General features: G+C 36.5%; 2 protein-coding genes across 3 annotated transcripts in view; one reads left to right on the top strand and one right to left on the bottom strand.

Moving 5' to 3' along the window:
* The window catches only part of LOC137629158 (peroxidase-like), a 46,669-nt gene that overhangs the window by 23,775 nt on the left and 10,448 nt on the right, over positions 1–12,446 (bottom strand). For both annotated transcript variants that reach the window (XM_068360431.1, XM_068360424.1), the window contains exons 2-11: positions 8,861–9,282; positions 8,101–8,236; positions 6,181–6,416; positions 5,750–6,028; positions 5,211–5,390; positions 4,557–4,739; positions 3,768–3,895; positions 1,182–1,366; positions 798–1,044; positions 191–324 (exon numbers count right to left, since the gene is read on the bottom strand). In XM_068360431.1, coding sequence (XP_068216532.1) covers positions 191–324; positions 798–1,044; positions 1,182–1,366; positions 3,768–3,895; positions 4,557–4,739; positions 5,211–5,390; positions 5,750–6,028; positions 6,181–6,416; positions 8,101–8,236; positions 8,861–9,282 — 2,130 coding nt within the window. The remainder of the gene's footprint in view (positions 1–190; positions 325–797; positions 1,045–1,181; positions 1,367–3,767; positions 3,896–4,556; positions 4,740–5,210; positions 5,391–5,749; positions 6,029–6,180; positions 6,417–8,100; positions 8,237–8,860; positions 9,283–12,446) is intronic.
* LOC137629173 (DNA-(apurinic or apyrimidinic site) endonuclease 2-like) overlaps positions 1–12,446 on the top strand; it is a 215,995-nt gene that overhangs the window by 21,901 nt on the left and 181,648 nt on the right. The gene's annotated exons all lie outside the window — the stretch shown is intronic.

Raw genomic sequence — 12,446 nt, forward strand, 5'->3', positions numbered from 1 at the left:
TTTAATTTTCCCGTTTCTGACGTCCTCAACCCTCATTTTCACTAACTATTGTGGCCTGGTATCGGGCATGCTCGATCGTGTGGACAGGGTCTTAGAAGCAATAGAACTATGTGGCATCCAATATATCCCTAAACTTATTATTGAATAATGTACATGTGTAATATCAAAGTAAAATATGATAATTAAATACCTGTAAGCATCTCTGAAGACTTTCACCACTGGTTCAGGCATGACTGTTGTCAAGTCATCAAATGAAAACATTTCTGGTAGTTGACAAGCTTTCCTCCATGATGTGTAGGGTGGTAACCCATGATCTCTACCACGCTTCATGAAATTAAAATAGAGAATTTATATTAAATTTTCCTATAGATATAATTTTTGAATATTATAAAATGAAACTGGAAGTTGTCAAAAACTTGATATATCTATATAAGTTAATTCTATATATATATATATATATATATATATATATATATATATATATATATATATATATATATATATATATATATATATATATAAAATGTATGTATGTATATTTCATGCATGTATATACACACTAATATTCATTAGGCAATTTAAATAGAAAATGTTATATTAAACAGATGGCAGACAAGTTGCTGTTTTTGCAACTTGAGCTCTGCTCTTGCTTCCTTTCTTCCATCTTGCTGTCCAACTTTTTTTTAAATTCAGTGGTTTTCCCTAGGTGCACCCGGATGCTGAAGGCGCCCCCCCCCCCAGAACCCTGCACAAGACAGTCAAATAAGTAAATCCCAAAAAATCCTAATTGAACTTACTTGTATATTCAAGGACATCAAATCCAGCCCAATTCTGTTCTCAGGCTGAGCAAAGAGCTTATTTGTCAGTGTCAGGACAAGATAAAAATCTGGTGCCTGGGAATTGGCTGTGGCCAGTCCTTCGAGGATAGCCGAGGGCCGTGTGTTTTTCTGAAATAAAACTTTTGCATTTTCGAAGTTGCCTAATAAGGGCACGGACTCGCCTCCTGCCCCTCTAAACGCATCGTTGACGAGTGTGTGACCGAATCTGGAAGAAATTTATTTTTTGTTAGTAGGCGAAAACATTATGTTTCCTTTTTACCTCAACTTATTTATTGGTTTATATATATTGTTATGAATGCCACTCTAAATGAAGTACGGACTAAAGAGACTATTGTTTACTACCTAAAGGCTGCAGTAGCAATGACGTTAGCAATAGACGCATCTTCATTAGGGTCGTATGTCTCACCCGGACCTTCTTCCAGCAGGTTGAGGTCTTCATTTTCCATGATTTCTGGGCCTAGCACCATTGGGAGCCATTCGCGGTATGACGTTTGTTGGATAAGGGCAATGACGACCCGCCTAGTTTCCTGTGGAAACACTTTAGTCACTGCATCAGGCATAAAATTATCTATAATGTGTTAAGTTGATAAATGAGTGTTTAAATTGGTATGAATAACAGAATTTTGAATATTATGTTCCAATGACACAATGGCAACAGTGCTTTACAGTTCCAGGAATAGTCGTTAAATTGTTAGTAAGAACAAGAATAATGGAAATAACATATAAATCTTTATATCAATGATAGTTACTAGAAAATGTATACAGTACTAGAAACTGACGAGAATAATTTGTAAAGATTTCTTATTTTATCATAGTAAACGTACACATTATTTATGGGTTATCTTTAATATCAATTAGTTTCGCAACAGAAAAATTATGCAACTCCGAGGTTTGATACACAATTAAAAATAAGCTATCCTTAAAACATTTCCTCAGGATAGATTGATCACCATAGATTTTAAAAGACGTTCTCTATAAGGCAATTTTGTGTGCAATTGATGCAGAAACAAACAATGTGTTTCTCAAAATTAAAGAGTAAATTTGCAATGAAGAATTACACCAATAAATTTAAATTAGTTTTAATTAGTTAGAGACATTGTCAATGCAAAGATATGGATGTTGAGGAGCTACTGTCCTCAACCTACTTACAACCATACTTTGAGTTGTGTTAAGGTTCAATCTTCATGTCCCATAATTTGCACCAGACACTAATTTTAGCTTAATCTCTCTTACGGGACTCAGTAACCATAGTCTACATTCAAGCGATGAAATATATACAATGAACTTGTTTTCTAGGCTAAACCACATATGCATATTCAATAATGAAAGCTTTGGGAAGAAAACGTTACCCTGAGGAACACCAGATATTACATTCCTATAGTTACCAATTGGCCATCAACAGCGACTCTTTGCAATCTTTTATTTGAAGATTTAGTAATGATGCTAAGGAGGACCCACCAACTCCTATTTGCACAAGTTTAAATACAAGGGCCTCATTATTAGAAAGGTCAAAGGCAGCCAATCATGCAAACTTCCTGACCTTAACCAAAGGATTTCTGTACATCATTGGGAAATGTAAAAAGGGCATCATATGCTCCAAGTCCTTTACAAAAGCCAAATTGCTAACTAGGGAACAGATGATAACCTTCAGCAAACCTATTAAGATGTTTGGCTAAAAGATATTAAAATACTTTAGATAATGTGGGAGTTATGGAAATTGGGCGGTAGTGAGCAGGGTTTAAGATACCAGAAACACATTTACCTTAATTGAGTAACATTACCAATTCTCTAACAAGTGTAAACCCCTTTTTGCTAACTTGTGAAAATGACAGACAACTTAGGAACCGAGAAATCAACCTGTCTTTGTAAATAAAAAAGGAAAAATACCATTTGGGTCTACACCTCCATAACCAATTAAAGTCTAGCAAGAGTGTTTTAATTTCATGGGATGAAAAGCTTTAGTTAGTTTAGCTTCAGGAAAACAGGGATGAGGAAGATGGAGTTTGTCATTACTCTGCTTATTGTCAGACAACTTAGGAGATGAGAAATCACCTGTCTTTGTGAATAACAAAGGAAAAATACCTTTTGGGTCTTCACTTCTATAAGCATTAAGGTCTACCAAGAGTGTCTTATTTTCATGGGGCGAAAAGCATAACTAGTTTGTTTAGCTTCAGGGAAACAGGGATGACAAAGATAGAGTTTCTCATTACACGGCTTAATGTCAAACCCATCATCCAAAAGGATTGCGTTTTCCTTTGGACAGTGAGTGACAGAGCCATGTGGATTAAGCAAAGGAGGAACTGGTAAGTCTACACCAAAGTGCAGATTTAAGACTAGTCCACCATTTGTTTTCCTGGAATGTACCACAATAAATTGTATTTCTTTTCAGTTAAAGCATAAGCTTACTGAGGAACAGTTCATAGTTAAGTATAGTTATACAAAGTCTAATCTCATCTGTTATTGTTCCAGAGATGATAAACCTCCTGTCTCTCCAAATAAGCATGTCTGCAATCATTGTTGAATCAGGGTTTGTCATTCACTCTGAATGATACGCCTGTCAGTTATGTTAACCATTCCCTATAGTGAACATTGAAATCACCAACAATTACAAAAGAGGATTATATATCATATTTTTAGATATTGGCCACATTGGTAAGAAAACCATAAAATATTTAGTAATCCAAGAAAGGAATGCACAAAACACCCATGCATTCTTTATTTTCACATTTTTTTTTTAGATTACAAAACAATAGATGATTATATTTTTCAACTTGAATCCTATTGTGTAAGAACAAGTTTGCACTAATCTTGAATCTTATCTGTCTGATTAAAAACCTTGGCAAGCGTGTATTTCCTTTCAACTTACCGGCTTTGGCAGAAAATCTCTGTTTGTTAGCACTGATGCATTACTTGGCCCCTTCAACATACCTGATACAGTGTTTCATCATCCCAGTGAGGGTTCACACTCGCAAAATCTGTAGCAATCTGGTCATGGACTCTGAGCCACAAGGTGTGCATTGTTGTTAAGCCAGGCTGTTCATTGACTCTTGTGTCACCTTGAAAAAAAGCAAGTTTCCCCATCAAAAGTACGAATTATAACAAAATGTGTCATTTAGCTACTAATTACACAATTACACCAGTAATGTGATAGGGCGTATTGGTAAGAAAATAAGAAGTAAAGGCACAGTCACTTGTCAAATGGCAAAGAGAATCGTGCAATCATTTGACAAAGGATTAAACCTTTACTTCTTGTTTATTAGTGGCATATCTAATGGAGAGATTGCTGATTTTGACAAGTGAAATATGAGAGATTTGACGTTACCTTAGATACCAAATTTTGGTATAATACATGAAAAATAAGATGAATTTTCCATAAGCTGTTAACGAGATATCTTTAGGTTTTTGGTAAAATCTAGTCTGATTCTTGTGTCATCAAAATTTTCTTAATTCTCATCTTATAATGTATATTTTCTTCAAATTTCATTTTACCTTTCATCTGGTAGAACTTCCATTAAATTATAATAATAGTAATAATAATAGTAGTAAATGATATATAACTATCATAGAGGGCCTCTTGTGTCTCTTATAAAACTGTTTTAAAATGGCTGATTTTTGACAAGGCATGAATTGTTTTAACTACATTGCTTTCCATAATTATTATCATTACCAACAAAGATTCTTTGGTACGTGAGAAAGATAGCGCACATGCTAACCCACCTGCTTTGAAACAATGGAATGACCTGTCTTCACAACAGTTCCGAGGAAGAAGGTTTCCCTTTTCTGTCTTGTGAAGTTTGCCTCCTTCTTTCTTCCTGAGCACTTGAGCCACTTTGTCACTCGATCCATACACAGCTGATCCATCGATGTAGCCGGTGATCTGGTTGAGCTGCTCTCGTGGGCCTAGTTGGTAGTTGGGAAAGAGGTATCTCTTAGGAAATTTCCTTTTAGGATGCAACTCTACAAGACTTGTAAGTTCAAATCCATCACCTTGATGGAAAACGCGTAGTTTAACCTATTTGCTGATGTTCTGCTCTTACTCCGTCGTCATTATTGGTATCACTAGTGTCTTAATAATTGTTAGGATAAAAATATATTCAAACAAATGAAGGGATGAAATAATAAAGTGACAGAATTGTGAAAAAATAAATTAAATGGAATGAAAGTAAGACGTTGGATACCCCTTCAGCCATGTGACAACTGTCAATTAAGCTGTCTTATAGCATAAGAAACAGGGGCTTTATGTATAAATGCTTGTTAACAAACACATCCAGAGCAAATAAAATGTATGACATAGATTTAGTTATGACCACTAACAACTGACATATAAAACTAATGTAATACAGATAGTGAAACAAAAAGCAGATAACTTACCCAACTGACAGCCTTTGCTAGCTATGAGTGACCTGACGAACCTCATACAGGTCCTATTTTCTGACGAGAAAATAGGATCAGCTGAAACATCGATTGGCCTGCAATCGGTGAGTTCTAGATCATCGACTGGATTCCCATTAGGACAGCACTCCAGGGGAACTGTATCTAGGTCTTCTCCCTCTGACCCAGACAAGAAGAATTCAGTATCAGTGGAAGCATAGAGAAACTATAAGAATGATAATTTATTCATTAAGACTCACTCACACACACTTGTCATATAGATGAGATATTGAAATAAAACAGAGTTTAAATGTGTAACTTGATTGTGATTTCTGCAGTTAGGTTACTTTAAATTACAATTTAAACTCCTGTGAATAAGCTAATGCTACATTTCCAATATAAATCAAAGGGAAGGGTCATTAGCTTACCCAAGACCTTTAACATCAAGTATTTTCAATTTGTAATATAAAATTATTCCTTCAGTTTTGGTCCATCTTTGGTTTTCTTCATTAAGGAAAAGACCCATTGCATTCACTTACCTGAATGACTAGGACAGGAGAGTTCATCTTGGTCAGGATCCACAAGCAGCCTGGTTAAGGAACTTCCTCTCAATGCACTTCGTCTTTTCACTTTCTTTATCTGTGTCTCGGCCGTAAAGGTGATGTCATGGTCCAGGAACTGTCCCCATTGCATCACCATGAGAGTGACCCCGGAGTGAGGAGGGTTCTCTCTGATGCTCTGCAAATTGTAGCTAACTGTTCTTGGTGACGGAAGGCGCCTGACTCCTGTTCTACCTTCTCCTCGCATGGAGTCTATGCCTACCATGAGCAATTTCTCTGTGAGCTTTTTACCCAAAATTTTATCTTAATAAATGGAAAAATTTTTGATACTTGCGTCTTCAGAATAAATACGTCGGTGTTCATTTTGGTTATCAAACTATAATATCTATGACTGCCTGTGAAACACTTACCGTTTTCATACGCTGGGTAATGGAATCTGACGAAGGGAGACATCGCCTTGCCCCAAGTAGGATGTTCTATGTTGTTGCAAGATCCATCTATCCTGCGATAAGGTTCCTTTTCCGAGCACCTGGCAGGTTTCTTGAAGTCCTCGCATTGAGATTCTTTGAGGATTTTCTCGCACATTTCTGGGTTGATTTCCAGATCTGAGAGCAGTCGCACGGCGTCACTCAAGGGTATATTACTCCTAGAAAAGTAAATACGCTTACGAACACTCCAGAGTGCTTGTAGTTTCGATAGGCCTTAATGTTATACTGGATTTATAAGAGAGTTTTCTAAAAGAACATCATGAGTACAGTAGAAACCACATATGTTTTTATACATGCATAAGGTGCACTGTTAAAAATTAGCATTAAAAAATGGCAAATGCCTGGCAATATTTATTCCAGGATTTTAACCGATTTAAAAACTGATATATTGACGTAATGGAGTGATGTTACAGTCACCAATCCATAAAAGATAATAACAAAGTAAGGTAAAATTACGGTCGCCTGTATTTTACTGAAATAGGGCTGAGAACATATTTTCACAGAGAATTTCCTATTTAATAATACATTTTCTTTAACAGTGTGGTGAATAAGGTCAGTAGCTAAAGTTATGTTATAAATTGTTTTAGATTGGTCATATCGTTAATGGCTATACTTGAAATGATAACCCATTTCACAAATATTTGGCAGATGAATTAAGATTTGTATATATTTATGTATGTAGTTATATATAAAGGTAAAGGTGTGTGGTTTCAATTCCAGTATCATCTAAAGAGACACTCTCCAGAATGTCCAATGTTGTGCTCAACCACAGCAGTATCCTTCCCAGTAAACAGCTTTAACTCACGATCCATGGCCGGGATCGATCTGCATGCGAAGACTGGGAAAGTGTGTTACCACTGCACTAGCCATGAGGCTCTACTGTATATATATATATATATATATATATATATATATATATATATATATATATATATATATATATATATATATATATATATATGGATAAATATCAACACAACATCGTGTTCAAATAGAAATAAATTTCTACCTCATACTTGGGATCGAACGCTAGCCCCTTCTAATGAAAGGCCAGGTCGAAACCAACCATGTCACCATGGTTGGTTTCGACCTGGCCTTTCATTAGAAGGGGCTAGCGTTCGATCCCAAGTATGAGGTAGAAATTTATTATATATATATATATATATATATATATATATATATATATATATATATATATATATATATATATATATATATATATATATATAAATAACGTGACATTAGATTGGGAATTCTCCCAATGCTGACGTGCGTGAGAGATTTGTGTATAATGTGTATAATATTACATAAGACAATCAGAAGGTGGACATTTATGTTCCATTGACCTCTTAATGGACAAAATATTCTTCTCATATAATATATATATATATATATATATATATATATATATATATATATATATATATATATATATATATATATATATATAGTCCTTCAATTGCTTTTTCCTTTTTGTAATATAAAAAAGAATCCAATACTTCAGTACTGACAATAAGAACAAAATAGTTATGACGCCTAGCTTACTACCCTAATGCACTTTGCTAAGCGGATCTATAACGTTTCATGTTCTGAAGATATTGCGAGTTATGAAAGTACATGGCAATAATCCTTCTCAAAGCCTCTTGGCTAGTACAGTGGTAACGTGTTCGCCTAGCATTAGCATGGCAGGAGATCGATCCCTGCCCAGGACCGTGAGTTTAATCTGTTTAATGGGGAGACCACTGCTGTGGTTGGGCATCACAGTGGAAGGTTGGGCAGCTTGGCTTGCCCGGCTGACGTTCTGGTAAGCATCTAAACTAGCTTTGCATGATTAGCACTTACCTCATTGCATGCTGTTTAGTTGTTTCTATCATAGCTCTTCCAACGCAGGAGGCCTCTTCAGATTCTTTCTCTGCTCTGCGAAAGGCCGACAGAAACTTGGAGCTCAGCTCAAGCTCTTTGCTAGCTGGTCTGTCACCTGGTGGAGTTGTCACGAAGAATGTTTGTTACAATGTACAAATGATTTAATGATTAAAGATATTTTATACTTTGGAATCGAGTGGCTTAGGCTATAGTCGTTGTTTTATGCATTGGTATATAACTTCTGAAGTTTATGAGCCTATACACAAGATTAAAAGAGGGAAATAAAGGTTTTGTGAGCATAGACTTAATATCAGACGTTGCTGGCCAATGACCATTGAAAGAAAGTATGTGATTCTCATATTATGTTTTACAATACGTGTGAAAGGCCCATTATTAAGATCTATATAGTTAACAACCCTGAATTATCAGAGAAAAGTTAGTAATGTAGGAATTGTCTTTGCTTTGAAAAGAGAGCTGTTCCTCTGGAAGCTAGGCATTGGTGATTTGTTACATCTTGAAATAGGGTTGTGCATCTATAGGTCTAAGTTGATCAAAGGAAAATAGCTTCAAGCTTACTGTCTGATGTGAATGATAAAGAATTAATTATCAGTTCTTGTACCAAAAATTAGCTCATAGGTTCTGGCCAGAACTTATGAATGGTTACACGGTACTATAGGGCAGTTTTTTTCTAAAGGAAAATGATAAAAACTTAGCAATAACATGTCAGCTTTCAACTCACTTTGTTGCTGTTGCTGTTGCATAGACACGGCTACACCCTCTTGAATGGAGTCTTCCACAGAAGGCATAGGAAAGTCAGCATCAGGAAACGGCCTAGAATCGGGGAAAGGCGAGAAGAAGACATTGTCGCCACCAACAGATCCACCGAAACCGAAACCTCCCCCTGCAGAGCTACTGGAACCAAAGGTGGAACCTACACGAGGGGGTGAGAAAGCCACAACTGGAGGGAACTGGTCAAAGTTTACTATCTCATCGTCGACATACGCGAAAGTGCCAGGATCGCCGTCAAAAAAGAGTGATGTTTCGTTGGTTTCGGAGGCGTTTCGGGGCCCTGAAACGTCGTAGAGGACGCCCTTCAGCGGACGTAGATTACGTAGTTGACTGTTGCAGAATCCCAGGAGGAGTACTGCCGATAACAACCATCTAAAATAAGAACGAAGAGAACATGGCTCAGAAAAGTATACGAGTTATTAAATAGATAATTTCTTTTTCTTTTACCATAAGTTCTTTTTTGATATTGCCTATTATTATTATTATTATTATTATTATTATTATTATTATTATTATTATTATTATTATTATTATTATTATTATTATTATCATTATTATTATTATTATTATTATTATTATTATTATTATTAAATGGTACCATCAACACTGGAAAAATCATTAATCGTCAAATCATTACTCCTAAAAAAAACCACTATTATTATTCGTACTTTTTAAGCTACAACCCTAGGTGGAAAAGCAGGATTCTATAAGCCCAGGGGCACCAGCAGGGAAAATAGCCCAGTGAGGAAAGGAAACAAGGAAATAAGAGAAGTAATTAATAATTGAAATAAAATATTTTAAGAACAGTAACAACATTTAAATAGACATTTCATACATAAACTATAAAAACTTAAACAAAATAAGAGGAAGAGAAATCTGGTAGAATAGTATGCCCGAGTGTACCCTCAAGCAAGAGAACTCTAACCCAAGACAGTGGAAGGCCAAGGTACAGAGGTTGTGGCACTACCCAAGACCAGAGAATAATGGTTTGATTTTGGAGTGTCCTTCTCCTGGAAGAGATACTTACCTTATCTAAAGTCTCTTCTACTCTTCCAAGAGGAAAGTATCCACTGAACACTTACATTGCAGTAGCTAACCCCTTGGGCAAAGAAGACTTGTCAAGTGTATGAGGACAGAGGAGAATATGTAAACAATAGGCCAGACTATTCGGTGTCTGTGTAGGCAAAGGGAAAATGAACCGCAACCAGAGGGAAGAATGCAATGTAGTATCGTCTGGCCGGTCAAAGGACCCAATAATTCTATAGCGGTAGTATTATATTATGAAATCTTCAAATCCATTGTAAAAGTATGTTCCTTGTATTATAGTAGGATGCCTTAACGATCATACTCAATGCTCAGGAGGGAAAAGACTACAGGTCAAATTTTACGAGTCTTTACGAGACAGCTTCTCGTGTTCCTTTGTAGAACCGGTTTTTTTCTTCAAGGTCATATTTACTTTCATATCTGTCATGATTGACTGCGGTTTAACACCAATAATTGCCCCCCCCCCCCCCCCTCTCTCTCTCTCTCTCTCTCTCTCTCTCTCTCTCTCTCTCTCTCTCTCTCTCTCTCTCTCTCTCTCTCTCTCTTTAGGCCACTGCAGCACAAAGGCCTCAGACATGTCTGCGAATTATTGATGGTGGGAGACTTTAGTCTGATTACTCACAGCAAACCAGCCTAGTATGAGTGGCCCTGATTAGTACAGCTTTGCTGATCATGGCGATACACAAATCCTTTCACCACGTTAAGGTATCCCCACAACTCCTCTTCATACCCAGCCGAGATACACCATGCTAGTCTAGTTTAATACTTGTATCATGTTTGCTAGGTTTGTAGATTGCTCTTGGATTACCACCGAGCATTGCTGCACTATGCTGTCAATGGATACCAGTGCTCTCTTACATGAGGAGCAATATGCTAATCAGGAGACTGGGCACTGCACGAAGGGAATGCACAGTTACCAAACCGTAGAAGGTGGCAGGAAGAGCAGCAAAGATACCAGAACTGCAAAAACCAAAGACATAGATCTGGCAATATACATTGTTGCCAGATCTAGCTTGGAGCAAAGACTGAGGGACAAACCAGACAACTTAAGTCTACAGACAGGTATTTGACTCAGGCTAACTTTGGGGTCAGAACTAAGATCTATATGCAATCCATTTTAGTTCTATAACATTTCCATGGAGAGTAGCAAGATTAAAAAAGGACAAAAATGGCATTGAAATATTGGAATTATAACACTTAAGAAGGTCTGCAAGGGGAACCCATGTAACAATTTTACTTGAACTGCAAGATGGATACTTATCGGATTTAAGAAATTATAGTATACACGGAAATAGCCCACGACACTTCTTGCGATCATCTTGGAGATGATACAACAATTTATAACCATAGCCTACAGATAACATCTTAAGTACGATAAGACAAAAAAAATTAGCAACAAGAAGTGCCCATCGTGTTCTCGCTTCTGTGATGTACGCTCGTGGTATTGTGGTAACGTTTGCCAAGAAAATGAAGAAAGGGTTGCTTGTAAAGCCATTAATTAAATATTAAAGATGTCTTCTTAGTAAAAGTCACCAATTTTTATGCCATGTGGAGGAAAAATACTTCAATAAGAACTTTAGATAAAGGGAACACTCATTGAAGACATAGTGCAGTGTTAAGATTCTGGGAAGGAGTGAGATAAAACATGAACTATTCTGAACAGACTGTGCACTACTTATACTATTTAGATATTCAGCGGCAGTTTTCTAGAAATTTAAAAATTCAGACAAGCAGGTTACAATATATATAGATCACTGTCTACAGAAATTCAACCATCGTCTTCATGTAAACTAAACAGTTCTCATAAATTTGAATGACCTGTGGCCACTTAGTTGTAGTGGACTGACGTTTGAGACCCACTCAAGCTCTATAGTGTCTTGTATTGTCTGCAATCTCATCAACCTTGTGAGCTAAAGATGCTTTTTTGGGGAGAGGCTACCTGTCTACCTGCTAAGCCATCAACAGCCATTGCCTTGCCCTCTCTGGTCCTAACTTGCTAACTTGGGTAGATAGGGGGCTAGGGCGCTGGTCATATGTAATATGGTTGGTCGCTATCGCATTATCACTGTCTATTGCTTTAGCCATTCATGAGCGACCTTTAAACCTACATTGTTTAAACATAGATTGCATGAAATGGTAAATGGCTTCAACTTCAAAATAATAATGAACGTAGATTTCCACGCCGAGGAAGATCTACAGAATAACTTCTGGACAAAGAAAGTGAAAGAAATCTAAAGTATAAGGGTTTAAGCTTACGTTTATTACTCTCCGTTGATAACTAAAATAAAGCTATGTAATTTCATAACCGAGGCGACCCTTGCTCCTCCTACGCATTAGGTTTTATATGAATTCCTGAAAAATCCAAGACACTAAGAATTCCAAATAGGAATCATAGACAAATGAAGACCAATGTGGAAAGATAATTTATAATCTTCGGAGTATGTGACAGTAAACAACAAGGACTACATTGTTGAAAATTTGCAATAAAGAAA

The sequence above is a fragment of the Palaemon carinicauda genome, chromosome 2 (assembly GCF_036898095.1).
Source record: "Palaemon carinicauda isolate YSFRI2023 chromosome 2, ASM3689809v2, whole genome shotgun sequence".
NCBI classification, from domain to species: Eukaryota; Metazoa; Arthropoda; class Malacostraca; order Decapoda; family Palaemonidae; genus Palaemon; species Palaemon carinicauda.